General features: G+C 35.5%; 1 protein-coding gene across 1 annotated transcript; it reads right to left on the reverse strand.

Annotated features, from left to right (window-relative positions):
• Positions 1 to 1,802: 1,802 nt before the first annotated feature.
• lpcat4 (lysophosphatidylcholine acyltransferase 4) lies at positions 1,803 to 17,386 on the reverse strand. Its single transcript, XM_051114350.1, has 13 exons — positions 17,027 to 17,386; positions 11,757 to 12,120; positions 10,229 to 10,341; positions 10,056 to 10,116; positions 9,470 to 9,528; positions 9,210 to 9,244; positions 9,071 to 9,125; positions 8,870 to 8,952; positions 6,947 to 7,072; positions 6,711 to 6,864; positions 5,981 to 6,073; positions 2,494 to 2,629; positions 1,803 to 2,405 (listed from the first exon to the last, which is right to left on the reverse strand). Exons 1-13 carry the CDS (start codon positions 17,102 to 17,104, stop codon positions 2,230 to 2,232), a joined length of 1,533 nt encoding a protein of 510 aa, XP_050970307.1. The 5' UTR covers positions 17,105 to 17,386; the 3' UTR covers positions 1,803 to 2,229.
• Positions 17,387 to 17,899: the final 513 nt, after the last annotated feature.

A 17,899-nucleotide genomic window follows, 5' to 3' on the forward strand; every position in this document is an offset into this window, starting at 1 on the left:
TATTTTAATTTTCTCTTGGGTGTCATATAAAACATTTAAACAAATAAATAAATACATGCACACTTATTTTATTTGCTGTTTGATAAAACGTAAACACTAACCTAAACTTCCTCTGTGTCACGTGACTAGAGATCTGTCTGTCTTCAGGTCAACACCTGCCGCACAGCTCAGGTGAACTGAAGAAAACAGGTAGAAGGTCCAAAAAGGTGTCAGTTCTGGATCTCACTGAGAATGCGCTGAACGAATACTCTCAGGTCATGGATTCTCTGGAGTCAAAGGTCACCGATGGGTCAGAGGTCACGGCGGCTGATGAGGAGGATGTATGTGCGCTGTTCCTCAACCAGCTGCTCAAGGACAGCGACTCTACATCTGAGGTCAAATGAAACGCCAGAGCTGCCCTAGCATGAAGACACGAATGAATCACGTTGCCCCAGAGTCTTGTTTATTATTTTAAAGTGTGTTTTTCTCTCTCTCAGGCTGGTTTCGACATCGACTACATCAGCTCTCTGCTCTCCACGGACACGTGTTCCAATATGACTCCCGAGCCAGTCGCTGGATGCTCAGATTGGACTTACAACACGGTTTCTGAAACTCAGATTTTGAGTCCATCTGCTGTCCAACATGATTTCAGCCCTTCTAAAGGCACAAATCTTCTCTTATCTGAAGATCACGTGGTGGAAAAAATATTTGCGCCTTTTCAGGATGACATCAAAGGCCAAAATGAGTTTCAAACATTAACCGAAGCTCTGCCAGTGAATCCTGAGGGCCAAAGTTCCAAAACGGATCCAAATACTTTATTCCAAGAAACTATTCATCCTGAACTTCAAGACTTTGGTCCAGAAGTTGACGGAAACCAAAAAGACAAGACTTTGTTTGTTGGTGCCCAAGCCAACTGCTTCAATCTTCAAAACTACAATTCCCATCAAGCAATATTCCCTCAAACCATTAAACATGACCCAGAAACATGCATAGATGGTGGAATAGAGCATGATGGAGAGGAAAACATGGTAGTCAGTCAAAAAACTGAGATATATATGCGTGTAGAAATTGCAGGAGACAGTGATAACATGGATTCAGACATTCCCGACGATTTCCAGAGAATCAGAAGCTTTTGTAATAAACAGACAAACATGAAGGAGTCGCCCAACACTGACAAAAGTGAAGAAAATAATGTAAACAAAAATAAAAAACACAAAAGACAACACAGAAGACGGAAGCACCAAAAGATCACGCCGCCCGTTGAGAGAATGTCCCCGAAACTGGACAATAAAGACAAAAGGAGGCTGAAAACAACAGAAAACCAACCTGGAAAGACTGATTCTGCAACGAAACATGAAGTGCAAGAAACCGATTTCAAAATAATTGTGAAAAAAGGTGAATTTCAGCAGCATGCGAACATAACCGAGACGACGTCCTCAGCGATGAAAGGAAGGAGAGGGAGCTCACGCCAGCCTGACAAACAGATCGGGAAAATTAGAGAACATTTGGACGGTGGATTTGAGAGAAAAACACTCAGACGACAGGTTAGAGAACAATGTTTGACAAAGGCTGAACGAGACGGTGGAAAAGCATATCGACGGGCTGAAGGAGGACGTCCAAAAAAGCAGGAAAATGTGTTGGAGACCATCGAAAAGGATCGTGGTGATTTTTGTAGCAGCAGAGAAGTGTCAGCGTCAACGACTATGAAGAAAGATGCAAACAAACCTCAACGTACAAATGACAAACGTTCCACTCAAAAACAAGCTAAAAAAGAAGGATGAAATGAGGACAGGATGCACATAATAAACGACATAAACCACAAAAAAACATCACGTCTTTATTTAAGAATTTTAATATATTAAAGTATAAAATATGACACTACAACAGAATTCCTTCGCAGTATAGTACATCTTTGGTTTTGTCAATATACAAAGCTTAAAATGACAAACGTACATTTTTAATTACACATACAGATCCTTCAGACTTCATGATAAAATATATATCGTTATTTGTTCTAAGGCACGTTAATTAGTGGTATTTTCTCACAGTATCATTCCCAGCACAGAGACTCACATGAAAGCAGGACAAATTAAGAATAAGACACTCGCACACGTAAACGTAACCCTTTCATTCTCAACACGCGCTCACAGTCCATGTTCAGTCAGACACTCGGCTCGATATAAAGATGTCACATATTTGCAGACATTTGTCCCGGTTTTTGCGACGCAGCTACTGAATAAACGACGTCCCTCAGTCCGACTTTCTACTGGTCGCTTCATAACCGTTATAAATCCCGTTGTTGTTGCCGTTGGCTTTCCCATTGGGAACCCCATTGTGATTTCCGTCCGCGAGCCCAACGGAGTTGAGATACTCGGTAAACACTTTCCGATAAACTGGATGCGTCAGCAGTAAGTCTTGCAGAGAAGCTTTAGGAGATGAATACGTAATCGATTAGCATACAATAATCAAATATTATCATTATTAGCACAGCTGAGCAAATGCGGTAATTGTTACCTTCGGTCGGACGCCCTCTAGTGGTCAGCGCTGTGTACATGTCTGCGATCCCGTACTGAGGGACGCCCACCAGCGCCCCCATCAGGCCAGACAGATCGTCTGCACTTAACAAGCCGTCCTGGTCGGTGTCGTACCACTGCAAACATACAAACACCAAATTATGATTTGAACTCTCCTGAGGGATTAATTGCATCATTTGTAAACATGACTTAAAAACACTTCTGCCACAAGTGGTGAAGTTTTGTGATTATTTGCAATAAAAATTATCATTGTTTAGCCATATGCTGTTTTTAACCATATGCTGGTAGTAAGAACAGAATTAAAATAGTGCGTGTGTAGGGCCCTATAATTTCTGTGATGTGAAAAACACAGATGAAATCGCAGTATCCAGTCATAAAAACTGAATTGACTGTATAAAGGAGAAGGGTCCGGCTGCAGACAGACACCTGCACTCTCAGACACTTCCGGAAGTGACGTCACTTGCAGTCTATTTTATTTTTACTTTATTTTATTTATTTATTTTTTTAACTGAATCTCTCCACATTTTACAACAGTAGCCAGATGGTGAAGACAAGAAAAAAAAAATTTAATTAAAATGTCACTCGCAATCACCACTTGCACTCTCTGCTACCTGCGACCTCACTTGCAATCCACACAAATGGTGCGTGTTGCCAATAGAGACAAGACGCTGTGGTCGTTAAATGATTAAAACTAATTTAATAGCATAATGTACTGGGTCCTGCAGGTCACAGAACAGCAGAATATGAACGCAATGCGCAAAGTCTCTTGTTAAGCTTTTTCCTCCCGTAGAAAACCATTAACACTTGATATGGCTTAATGTATTAAGATACATTAAGTGCAATTAAATGATCAAATTTGTGATGTAGTTTATTAATTTAATGTACTTCAAGGCAAGCATATGGCCATGAATGCACAAACTTTCGCTTTCATACTTGCCCAGCAAATGCTTAATGTGGCAAAACGGACTAAGATGATAAAGACCAAATTCAGTATAAACCTTACTTTTGTCAAGCGATATACCAGCAGATATGAACGCGCCATAAGAAAGGCATTATGTGATATTAAAAGGACCAACTCTGTATAGGCAAGCAGATGAGCCCAGAACACAATGCGTTAAATAGACGTTTTCCTCCCGTAGAAAATCAATATAAACAAAAGACAATGATATAAAAGAGCTGTAGAGATTATTCTTTATGGGAAAATGCGAATGTACACATCGTTGCGTTTATTCTGGGCTCACCTGCTTGTGTGTAGTTGTTTAAATAATGAATAGGAGCATATTGAGTTTAGTCTTTATCATCTTAATCCGTTATGACACATTTTGCAAAGGAAAACACTATATAGCCTACATATGCATTATATTAATAAACTGTATATCGAATTTGTCAAAGTTTGGAAGAATTAATTAAAAGTAGGTAATTGAGTCGTAAGTAGCAAGGGTATATTTGTATCAAAAGCCAAAAGTACATTGTATTAGTGTTGTCACGACTTCGATACAATACCGGACTAAAATGTCACCACACTATACTGAACTGATATAGAACAACAGGAAAAGTAACTGAATAATAGATGGAGATGATAGTTATTTTATCTATTAAAAGCATTTCATCCCCCTTTAAAAAAAAAAAAAAAATGTAATCACATGCCAGTGCCACTACACAGGATTATGGTGAACAACTACTGAGCCTACAGGTGTGTAGAGATCTTTGCAATATTGGTAAGTTCGCTTAAAGGATAAAACCAAATCTTATTTCATGATATAGTCATTTTATTTCACAACAACAATTTATATTGTGACAGTCATTTTTTATTTTATCTTTGTTATTAATAATAAGAACCCAGACGCAAGTGACACACTAAAGGACAACTACAATAAAAAAAAAAAAGACAAATAAAATAAAGAGGGCCCTATGTTTTATTTTTTCCCAAATTCCATTTTAATTTTTCTAGATTTTAATGGTTACATAAAACAAGTATTTATCAAAAAGCATGTCTAATTAACTGAAATCATGAAACTTGTGTGTAAACAAAACAGCGTCTGTGCCGTTCACTAACACAGACACGCAGAAATACGGCTCTTATTGCAATGCATTCTTAAAGTACCGGCACTAGTAAAATGCGGAATTGTACCGTTTTTAAAAGCAGGGTAATGTGATGCTTTTTAAGTACCGGTATATTGTGTGGGTCAAAATGATCGATTTTTCTTTTATGCCAAAAATCATTCGGATATTAAGTAAAGATCATGTTCCATGAAAATATTTTGTCAATTTCCTACCGTAAATAAATCAAAACTTAATTTTGATTAGTAATATGCATTGCTAAGAACTTCATTTGGACAACTTTAAAGGTGGTTTTCTCAATATTTAGATGTGTTTTGCACCCTCAGATCTTCAAATAGTTGTATCTCGGCCAAATATTGTCAATACATCAATGGAAAACTTATTTACTCAGCTTTCAGACCTTATGACTGGTTTTCTGGTCCAGGGTCACACATATTACTATTGTTTAGTAGAATACAAGTAATACCGCTACTACTGTTATTACTAACATTTTTAAAACTTCATTTTATTAAGGAATAATCACACAATATTTCCTTCATGTTCATTTCTTTCAATATTTCATTTCAAATTTTCATTTGATTAAAAGAACAATTAAATGAACACTTCATTTGATAACCAGAAAATATTATAAAAATGTTGTAAAAATAAACTTTAATAAATTAAGGTGTTTTTATGCATTCAAATAATTAGACATGCTTTAACAGAATTTTTAAATGGAAGGTGTGAAAAAACAAAACATTTCACAGGGCCTTGAACATGTCATTTTTGTTAAACTTGATGTTAATTTGTATAAGTTTCAGAATTTTAATCATTTAGACATCCTAAAATAGTTTTTAATGATAGTAAATTGCGTTTGTAAAAAAAATGTGACTGCAAATCAACCCATTAATTTTTTTTTTTTTTGGTCATGTATTTTTTTGTCTTTTTGTCCTTCACACTATTGTTACTATGGAACCTGTTCAATATAAGATCATAATAATAACATAATAATTACTTTCAAATATTAAACCACAGAGAGTTTCTTTTGACTTAAACTGCCTTCTCCTTTGGATTTCAAAACTATTCTAATTACAACTTTGGAAAGATATTTGTTGCATGTCACTTTATGAGCCACTTAAACTCACAGTGAGTTCAGAGCAGCATTTTCCTAGTATATTGTTATCATGAGCTGCTCACCAGCAAATGAACACCGTTCTGTGCGTCACTTTCAAACACGCAGCACATCTGACTGCATATGTATAGAATTACATCCCAGACTGATAATTGCACTTACTTTTTTTATAATGAACTGTAAAAACAATCAGACCAAGTCATGTATGTCAACACCTCAGGCAGAACAAATGACTTGCATATTATGAAGCTATAACACGCCACACCTCTCAACACAAACACACACTCACACTCACCGTGAACGCAGTGTTTATGAGAGACTCCAGACTCCTGAATCCAGAAACGGCAGAAACACTCAGACAGATCTGCCTCAGATCCACCGTATCATCCTGCAAACACACACGCATTTCAACACGAATACACAGACACGTTGCATTGGATAAAACCATCTCATCTGCTGTAATGAATGATTTGCTTTTGCACTGAAAAAGACCATCAAACTGCTTGTTTATCTGGCATAAATATGGATGATATTAATGGCAAAAATAAAAGTGCTCGGTCTCATGTCATTTTAATCATGTATGACTGATTTTCGGTTGTTTTTCTTCCATTAATTGGCTTTTATGCGTCTAATTATGCACTAATTGTAGTATGCAGAATGAGATGTTTCTTACTGAAAATGATTGAAAGGAACAGCTCACCAAAAAATTAAGAAGATATTTTAACTGTTTGGTTACCAACATTCTTCAAAATACCACCTTCTGTGCTCGAAAGAAGAACGAAACTCATAGAGGTGAACCAGGTGAACTATCCTCTTAAAGCCATCGTACGACTGTAATAGATTTGAATATGGTGCTTTTATGGTACTGTTATGATTTTATGGTGCTCGCTCTTCATATATGCACCTGCAGATCTATGTTTGCGCTCTACAGTTGACAGAAGGTCAAACGAGTTTGCAGCGACTGTTCACGAGGGTTAATAAATGATGACAGACGAACGTTTGAACTAAATGTCACACTGCGTTACCTTCGAGTAAAGCGAGCAGATCTTCACCGCCGTCTTTTTATCTTTCAGCCCCAAAAGAGCGGTCAGGTGATCGGCCGTTACCATGGTGCTCTGGCCTGAGTGACAGGTGTCAATCATGTGATTCATCACGGCCTCCACGTGAGCGTTAGTGAGACTGCAGATGAAAGAGTGTGAGACGAGCAGGTAGAGAGATACTAAACACACACACACACACACACACACACACACACACACACCTGTGTTCACGGAGCAGTTTGAGCGTTTCCTGTGCTGGAGGCTCCAGGGGAAGCGAGAGGTTTCCAAGCTTTTTAACAGGAAATCGGCCCTCCATCACATAATCGGTGGCAGGAACACGCAGAGCTCTATGAGACAACATACAAGAGTTCAGTATCACTTAAAGGAATAATCCATGTTAATTAACTAACGTAATATTAATAAAAGTGTGCTATTTAGCTGTAAATTTGTCTAATTTGTCTAATTTGTATATTATTTTTCTAGGTGGATGAACTTGTATGTATTTAACCTGAAATTAACCAGGCTGAATCCAGTTCTGTTACTGGAAAAATAAAGTTAAAAAAAAAAAATAAATAAAAAAAAATAAAATTACTAAACTAAGATCAAAATTAGAAAAAAAAAAAAAAATAAATAAAATAAAATATATATATTTATTTTTTTTATTGAATTTTAATAAAAAAATAAAAATTACATTTTTATTATGTTTTATATGCTGTTATGTTTTTGTTCTCTGTTTCATGTTGTTTATTATGTTTTTATTATGTTTCAGAACAGGCTCTGTTTTAAACTGCATTTAAAGATGACACACAAATCAAGACAAATGTTGATTATAGACCATTTCACTGGATGTAAACAACACTGGTCCAGAAGCAATTCCTGTTTTTTTGTTTTTTAATTTTTATTTTATTTCACATATACAAATACATCTTAAAGGTGCTAATGTAACATTTTCATCCAGTCAAATGTTATGTTGGTTGTATTTTTTTGTGATGTTTGTGTAAAGTTAAAAAAAAAAAAAAAAAACAGGAAGTGTATCGGGACCAGTATGTTTACATCTGACGAAATGGTCTATACACATATTAAAACTAAAATTACTAAAATTAAATATTAAAGCTATTTTTTTTAATAAAATGACAAAGGCATATAAAATTACTAAACTAAAATCACAATTGCAAAAAAATAAAAAGCTCATTCAAAACATTAATAAATAATATAATAGTATACAATAACACTGCTTTTTTCATTTTTCTGTCTGTTTATATGAATATGTACTTCAGATTTAAACCTGGTGAACACAGTGCTGTTCACCATTATTATTATATATTTTTAATTCATTTTTATTTTAAATTTTCATTTTATTTAATATATATATATATATATATATATATATATATATATATATTTTTTTTTTTTTTTTTTTTTATATTTTAAATAATATTTTATTTAGAATCTTTTTTTTATTACTTATTCTTTTTTAATAAGTCTACATACATTTTATTTTTAGTTAATGTTAGTATTTAATTAAAACTAACCAAAATGTTTTTATGGTATTAGTTTTAGATAACATCAGGCTCTGTTTTAAACTGCATTTAAAGATGACAAACAAACCAAGACAAATGTTGATTATACACATATTAAAACTAAAACTAAAAATTGTTTAAATAAATTGACAAAGGCACATAAAATTACTAAACTAAAATCAAAATCAGAAAAATTAAAAGCTCATTTAAAACATTAATAAATGATATATTAGTATAAAATAACAGTTTTATTCATATAGACAGACAGAAAAATTAAAATATAATTCAAATTCAAGCCTGGTGAACATCAGTGCTGTTTCAGTAGTATTAAGATTATATTAAAACGATTTTTATTAGTTTTTATTTTAATTTTTTTCGTTGTTGTTTTTTTTAAATATATAGGTAAATAATCTTATTATGAATGCACCATTGCATCTAATGTGTGTTCAGTGTGTTTAATGGAGAATGATGTTGTTAGTAAGATGATAATGTCAAACTCCACTGAAACAACATGTCATGATGACTCACTGTTTATGTACAACATTGTAAATCATCACTTTTATGGTTCCGTTTCAGTTCTGGCGCTGCCTATGTAGGGATCTGCCCGTCGGTCACGTGACTTACTTGGCCATGAGTTTCTGTACATTTTCTGCGTACAGGTCTGGGTTCTGCTTCTCCTTTTGTGACGGCGTGTAGACGGGCAGGAACTGCAACCAATCAGAGCAAAGAGGGACTACCAAGTGAGATTCTATTGGTCACAGCTGTAGCAATGCTGGATGTGATTGGCTGTGGCTCACGTCAATCGAATGAAACCCTGCTACTCACCTCCACAGTGACACTGGTGTAGATCTGAGAGGTGGTGTGCCACAGAGCACCAAGCCTACAGATGAAAACATACAAAGCTAGATTTAGAAAAATGATTTCATTATTGTCAAATGTTAACAGCATAAAAACTCCTTCTTACCACGTCAGTCCTTTCCATGTCCAGCGAACCGTGTCCTGCAAAGATATGTTTTATATTATATGACATACAGAAGCATTTCAGAGTGACATTTTAATAGTTTTATTTAAGTCTGCTGCTCTTTTATCTAGTTTAGCAGCTCTGCACGTCTATTTCAGCTCGCTGTCGTGTGCATATATAGTCATCCAGAGGTTTCTGTTACATAAATGCGGCTAATTTTAGCCACAGACGTCGTCACAGGCATTTGCTGTTCCCAGACTCACCGGTTCACTGGGATAGTGAAGCAGGACGGGCTGAACGGGAACGCCAGCCAGAAACGCACCTGTCGAGAGATTACTGACGTGAGCATACAGCGAAGATGTGAACATTGCATTCCCAAAAACATCAGCAAAAAAATGTTAATGTTTGTGAAGTTCTTCAGTTAATCAAGACTGCATTTATTTGATCAAAAATACCGTAAAAATTGTGAAATATTATTAAAATGTAAAACAGCTGTTTTATCTGTTAAACTATGATTTATTTCTGTGATGCGCAGCTGAATTTTCAGCATCATTACTCCAGTCTTCAGTGTCACATGATTCTTCAGAAATCATTCTGATATGCTGATTTGCTGCTTAAATGTTGAAAACAATTGTGCTGCATAATATTTTTGTGGAAACCATCATGCATTTTATGTTTCAGGATTCACAGATGAATATAGAATGAGTATTTATTTGAAATAGAAATATTTTGGAACATCACAAATGTCTTTACTGCCACTTATGATCTATTTAATGCGTCCTTGATGAGTAAAAGGATTAATTTCTCTAAAAATACTAAAGTGAGTTTGTTTTTGTTTGTGTGTCATACCGGGTTTGAATTTGATCAGAGCTCGGCCATTAGTCGTCGTTCCTTCTGGAAACATGAGCATCTGCCGAGAGAAATGGAGCACAAAATGAGATCAAACCCAGCAGGATGTGACATACCAGCTGATGTGTATTACACAAGAGTGTGTGTGTGTGTGTGTGTGTGTGTGTTGATACCTGAGGCCAGTGGCCGTCAGACGTGACTCTCTCACTGATCTGAGACACACATTTCTTCCTGGATTCAGGATCTTTTCGACTCACTAACACCGACTGATTGAACTCCAACAGCGCTGGAACACAAACAAAGATGCTTTTATCCAAATTTATTTAAGAAATAAGGATTTTTGTTGTTTTATTTGAATGATTTTTGCTCTGATTTTTGTTAGTTTCTAAATCTTTAGCGAAACAACAGGTCCACAACAATTATGCAATATATCGCTGCAAAAATCTAAAAACGAGTTGCATTTTAGCACATTCTGCTTCCGTCGTTCTGAAGTCAGTGGATTTGTTGAAAAGGTTTTTGGTGAAACATTTGACACAAACACAAGATTAAGATATTTTCATATTTTATTCTGCAAGATTAAATACATGAGTAAAACCCCGGTCTGATTACTGATAACTTTTACTTTTCTTCAAGATTTCAGCAGGTTTGATGAAGATAAACATAACAGCGTTTAGCCTGAAAGTTTAAAACTGTTGTAAAACCTTAAAGTTTGAAAACTTACATAGACAAGATAGATGTTGATAACATGTTTCTAGCATTTTTACCATGACTAGCCTGTTGCTAGCATGATTAACATGTTGTTAGAATGTTGTTAACATGTTCTTAACATGATTAGTATTTTACTAACATGTTGTTAGCATGATAAACAAGTTACTAGCATTTTGTTAGCATGATTGGCAAGTTACTAACATGATTCTAACATAATTAGCATGTTACTAGCATGTTGTTAGCATGATTAGCATGCTGTTAGCCTATTTCTAGCATGGTTAGCAAGTTACTAGTATTTGGTTAGCATGATTAGCAAGTTACTAGCATGATTCTAACGTGATTAGCAAGTTACTAGCATGTTGCAAATATTAGAAATTTTAAACAAAATACTGTCACTAATGTAAATACAACTTCCAAAAGATCTGTTACATTTTAATAAAAAGTCTTGTTTTATGAGAAATTTGTCAAATTATTTAAAATTAAATTAAGATCAAATATCTGCAAATATGCTTAAAAAAATCAACTTAATTTAAAGAGAAACAATGTTTTTATTCCACATTGACAGAAATTTGTTCAGTCTCTCAGGAAACAAAACTTCACATGTTCAGTTTGCATCTCTAGTAAATTTATCTTGATTTAATTTTTTTTTTCAGTGCAGCATACATTAAATGCTGTGACTTAACAAATGTACCATTTTTAGCTCAAAGTGAAGACTTTTTAAGGCCTGTGAAAGCAGGAATTAAGACTTTTAGGATCTTTTTTAGATCTGTGTTTTATGAAGATGGTTAAACATTTTGAAAAAACTATGTAAGACTAACGTAAGACTAAATAAAGAGTTTTGGGAAGCTCATTGGTGGTGTAGTTCATTTATAAGATCATGATGACCAAAACATGCAAGAATCGTAAGCATTTGTTGTTCACATAATCAAAAAAAAGTTAATGGGTTTTTGTTCAGGAAAGAAAGGATCAAACCAGTCCCCGTCTTGACCTCACCTCCTATGACGGGTAGTTTGCAGTTCTCCGACCGCGACACGACGACCGGCAGACCCGTCGTGCAAAGCACCAGCATGTCCAGAAAACTGCTGTGAGGCGCTACGACTAAAACCGGCGCTTCCTTCAATCCCGCCTGACGCCCTTTGACCTTAATCCACAGGAAGCCCACGGAGAAGAAGACGGCCCGGCTGAGGAACACCATGATGTGATGGAAGAGCCACCAACGCCAGCCTCGCACAGGCTCCGCCCGCTCCGCCTCCGACAGACCGGCCAATCGCAGCCGAGCGATGGGCCACATGAGCAGGAAGAAGAGGGTGGTGAGGGTGATGCGGACAGGAAACAGAACGATGCCCAGAATGATTCCCTGAGAGAGAGAGACGGAGAGAGAGGGTTCAGTCTTCAAGTAACAGAATGTGATTCTAACTAGACCATTTCTATCTAGTGCACATTAGCTGGTTTACAGAGCTGGAAGACTTGATGTCAAGCTGAATAGAGCTACCAAACCAATTTAGACCAGTAACAAACCAATTTACAGACTGGTTTAGCTGGTTTCTGAAAGTGCCTAAAAGCCTCATAACAAGTTTAGACTGGACGACAGAACGTTCCCCTGAAGTTAGTTTTTAGTTCCTGTTTGGTTATTTTTCTGTGAACCAAATACTTAGGGTAACGTTCTTTTTAGGTTATATTTTTTGTAACCATAAATTAACGTTTCCCAGAACGTTGCATGGTGGTTATTAAATAACCTAAATAAAACCTAGAGAGAACGTTCCCTGATGGTTATTTTTAGTTTATTTTTGGGCAACCATAAAATAACATTCCCAAAATGTTGCCTGGTGGTTGTTTTTAAAATAACCAAAAAATAACATTCTCTAACCCTGATAGCACACACACATCTGGGAGACGTCTATTTGATGTCTGCATTTACATCTGGAAGATGTTTTTTTTTTTATGAGTGTTTGCTATAGGACGTTTCCTATCAGATATCAAATAGACGTCTATTAGATGTCTTTAAGATGTTTGTTATTTAGAATGCAGGTAAAACTGACATCTTACAGACGTCTGTCAGATGTTTGTACACAGCAGATGCTTTCCAGATCAAGCACTCTTTAACAGACATCTTGCAGACGTACATGTGCTACCTGGGAATGGTTATTTTTAGGTTATTATTTTGCAATCATAAAATAACGTTCCCAGAACGTTGCCTGATGGTTGTTTTTAAAATAACCTAAAAATAACTTATACAGAACATTCACTCAGGTTATTTTTGAACTCTGTAAAACTATCTTTCCAATGAAAATGTTGCAGATGTTTTTGGGTAATGACCTTACCCTGAAATTCATTTAATGCAGCATTTTTTAAATACAGAACTTAGATCAATCAAAATATGTTATAAATTATAATATTAAGCCAGGGTTAAGCACAGAGTGATAACAGAGATCATAAATTTGTTGGTTGCTGACGTACAGCAGAGAAAGAGGTTAGAGTGGAGTAAAGAGGTAATGGAAATGCACACATGCATCTGCATGATGTCTGCAAGGTGTCTGAACTAACGTTCTGTTAAACCATAACAAAATAAACAAAAACTAACATTTGGGGAACATTAGAATAACATTCTAAAAACTACCCAGATAGCACATGTACCTCTGCAAGATGTCTGTTAAAGATCTCTTGATCTGGAAAGCATCTGCTCCGTACAAACGTCTGGCAGACGTCTGTAAGATGTCAGTTTTACATACATTCTAAATCATAAACATCTTAAAGACATCTAATAGGAAACGTCCAATAGATGTATTGTAGATGAGCAAACTACGTAAAAAATACGTCTTGTGCTATCAGGGTAACTTTCTGGGAACCAAAAACTAAGATTCCAGGAATGTTAAGACAACTTTCCTGGCTAACCAAAAACAAACCATAACGTTCTGGGAACCAAAATTATTAGCTGGGTAAACCAGCTAATAAAAAAATATCTATCATATGTTTAAACATGACTTAAAATGTAAGCTGAAATAAGCTACAAAGTCATAATTATAAAGGGAATACTGGCAACATGTAAATACAATTCACCACAATAACCATAGCTTCAACAGATACAGTTAACCTGGAAGTCAAACCTATACTAAATAAATGTGGGACTTTCAAACTGGGCAAGATCACAGTAAACACAAATATATATATGATTTTACAATACTACATTTTGTTTGTGGTTAAGTTACAACACTACTTTATTGGCTTCAGAACCCCAAAGATGTCCGGTGTATTCCAGCTTTAGCTTTATCTAAACTGCCCCTTTGTATTTCATTGTACACTCAATGTCCAGTTGTAGTAATGTTTTGGTTTTAAAGACTTCTCCATAGCCAGCCCTATATGCAAGAATCACCTGTTCCTTCCAACTCAACTGGACAACTGATCTGTTCATTGAGGCCGTTTTTGCCCCATTTTCAACTCTCTCTTCAAAATACAATCTGCCAAAATCACACTTGTTTAGATATTTTCAAGTACGTCATCTAATCCAAAAGCATTGCTCCACATATCCCTCTATTCCTCCTAGTACAGGACTGGATAAAGTTTTAAATATTCCGTTACATTTGAAGGGAGTCATTTCTAATATATATAACACTTTAATGTCAATAAAAAAATATGAATCTAGACAAAAAATTCATGCAGAATGGCCAAAGGATTTGGGAGTGGATATATCAGAGGAAATCTGGAACAATGCATTACTTAAGGTGAACGGTACAACCTCTTGTACTCGCTTAGGTTTAATTCAGTTCAAGGTCCTCCACAGACTTCATTACAGTAAGGTTAGACTATCCAAGATATACACAAATGTTGCTGACACATGTGAGAGATGTCATTCTGCAAAGGCAGATTTGGCTCATATGTTTTGCGTTTGCCCCAGACTGTTTGATTACTGGACAACTATATTTAAAATTTTGTCTGAGGCATATATTAAGGATATTAGACCTAGTTTTGAAATGGCTGTTTTTGGAGTACCTGAGCAAGGTACAGTAATGTCCAAAAATTGTCAAGACGCTTGTGCTTTTGCGTGTCTGCTGGCTGAGAGAAGAATATTGCTTGATTGGAAATCAAGTAAACCATCTTTAGTTTCACTCTGGCTTAGTGATGTTTTTAGAATTGGAGAAGATAAAATATTCTCTAAGAGGATCAACTAAACGTTATATTTAGTATGGTCTCCATTGTTGTCATATTTTGAAAAGGATGTAACTCTCCCCCCAAACTAAAACTAAAATTAACGCTATACATAAAACAAGACGTAGTTTGCATATTTTTGTTTTGCAAAACTTTTCAGTGTTGGGGAGTAACTAATTACATGTAACGGAATTACGTAATTTAATTACAAAATAAATGTAATTGTAATTAGTTACAGTTACTGAAAAAAAATATGTAATTAAATTACAGTTACTTTTGAAAAAAGCCAGTGATTACAAAGGGGATCACATCTGAATTTTTTCACACACCCACCCCCACTTACAGATTTAATTGACTTCTGTCATAAATTGCATTGACTGCTCTAAAATGAGACACCAATGTTTCAGGAGTTTAGGACACAGAATAGGACACATGCTTATTCGATAACGGTTTTATTTCTTATTTGGGTTTATGCACAAACTTTCCAAGGCATTGTTAGATGCTAGTGTTTTCTGTCATAACTACGCAAACATTTGATTTCAAACCCAGTATCATAGCTATTAAACTATTTCTTCTTATGATGTTATTTATGTTATGATCTTGTTATGTCTCGAGGTCCTTTGCCGATCCCGCTCCCCTCTCTCCTCCCAGCTCTTTCCTGTCATCTCTCTACTGTCCTATCACAATAAAAGGCATAAAAAGCCCCAAAAAAGTAAAAAAAAAAAAAAAAAAGAAAAATTAATTCTGAATTTGTGGTGGCTGTGCTTTAAATTAAATCATTACACAGCTCAGACTCATTCGGGGCAACTTAAGTCAGTGCTATATGCTTGATCATTTTTCTTGGTGGAAGCTTTGCGTTTGGTTAGCTAATAAAATATTAAAGCTTAATTCAATACTATGTGAACAATTTTTTAATTCTGTCATGCTGGTATCGTGGACTTGCTCTATTGTTTCATACAAACGCAGCTGCTGCCATTTTTTTATTTTTATTTTTATTTTTTATGTACACCGTAGTGGATTATAAGACAACTAACAAACTAGTACTACTTCCCTAATAATTTATGTGGTGAAATGTTGTGTAAGAAAACTGGTATGACTGCACCGTATCCCTAAAATGTCTAGTTTGAACTTGCCGTTTGCTAGCAACTGATTTCTTCATGGAAGCTTTGCGTTCAAATATTTCAACTCAGATCAGTGTTTCGTGTCTAATAATTTTGACACAAAACATCTAAATAATCTATCAAGCAGCTGTGTAATAAGTGAGATAATGTACATTCAGCCAGTTGTTCTCGCAAAATAAAGATGTATATTATCCCTTACTTATTATGATCTTAATTCAAGTGATGAAGGATTTTAAAAGTCTGACAGTAATCAGTGTTGAGTGCTACTGTAAGGTTCACTCTGCCTGGTTTAAATGTTTCAAAATGATTAACAGTTGAAAATATTAGACATTTAGAAAAGTAATCAAAAAGTAATTAAAAGTAATAAGTTACATTACTTTAATAAAAGTTACACTACTTATTACATTTTAAATCGAGTAACTTGTAATCTGCAACCTATTACATTTCCAAAGTAACCTTCCCAACACTGAAACTTTTAAAGCACAAACAGGTCTTACCTCAATATAATCAAAAAGGGAAAATACCTGACAACTCTAATTAGCTGTTTGTATATCTTAGGAAAGGTTGCCTTCGAAGGAGAATATATTTACAGGTCAAACAATGTATCAAAAAAACTAAAAGCACCGCCTCTCCAATACAGCGTTACATTTAAGCGTTACATTTACTTCTGTTGCGTTAGTTCACTAATGTCTGTCAGGCAGTGGGGTTTATTTTATGCATATTTTTCCAAACAAAACAGCTTATTCCTTTGACAAATCGAATAACAATATTAACAGTATCAAATTATTAACAACCGCTCTAGTAAACAGCAGTAGGTTTTAAGCGGAAACGTCTGTTACCATGGTGATTTTTGTACCGGTACATGAGGAACATTTGTTGGCTGACGTACTCCTTTAACTTTCTCACGTCCGTCAGTGAGAGAGCGTGAGAGCGTCACGCAAGCAGCCGAAAGAACACATGGCGCTGAAGGAACACTTGAGGATGAATGAGACGTCTTACCTGAATCCGCCGAGCTGCTGAGAGATTCACTTCATGAACGAACGGATGCGGGATGTGCATTTTCCTCTTCAACATCATCACTGAACGCTAAAACAACTTCAATAAACCGATAAATCACAGACTGGAGAACGGCTAAGGAGAGTGTGCAAAAAAAAGTCAAAGATCCTACATAAATGAGTGAATAAAAAGTTAAGACGCCGGTGGTACTAAAAGAAAACTTAAAGGGTGTTTGTGTGAAACGAACTTAAGTCCATCTGGTAAAAAATACTGATGTAAAACAGCAGCTCAAAGGCGTTCGACCTTCGGGAACTATGAGCACACACAAACCTAAGTTTCAGAAACTGAAGATTTACACGCCGAACCCCGCCCACTAAACACACAACCTTCAGCACAGCCCCGCCCACTCAAATACACAACATCACTAACCCTGACCCCGCCCTTCTGAACATTCAACCATCACTCAAACATGGCCACGCCCACTTAAACACGCCCTGATATCAGACCATAAAAACACTCATTCAACTCTTTTACTTTATCATAACTTAAATTTACGAGCTAACTCTTATTATACATAAATGTAAGGGCATAAAAACAAATCTTTTAGAAGTCATACAGTAATCCTAGTGTATAAATAGTTGTTTTCTTTGGCTTTTGTTTATATATATAATATTTGTACTCATACACACAAAATGCTGAATGATAGCAAATTTCTAGAATAAACAATATTTTAAAGAAGCTGCATGAGTCTGTAAAAGTCATTGATATTTCTGGTTCATTTTTCCTGGGAGAGAAAGGCTGAATTTGAAGAGGTTTATGTCGTATGTAGATGAGTGGGTTTGTTTAAGGAAACATCATTAAAGCCACTTATGAATG

Source organism: Labeo rohita, chromosome 7 (assembly GCF_022985175.1).
Source record: "Labeo rohita strain BAU-BD-2019 chromosome 7, IGBB_LRoh.1.0, whole genome shotgun sequence".
Taxonomy (NCBI): domain Eukaryota; kingdom Metazoa; phylum Chordata; class Actinopteri; order Cypriniformes; family Cyprinidae; genus Labeo; species Labeo rohita.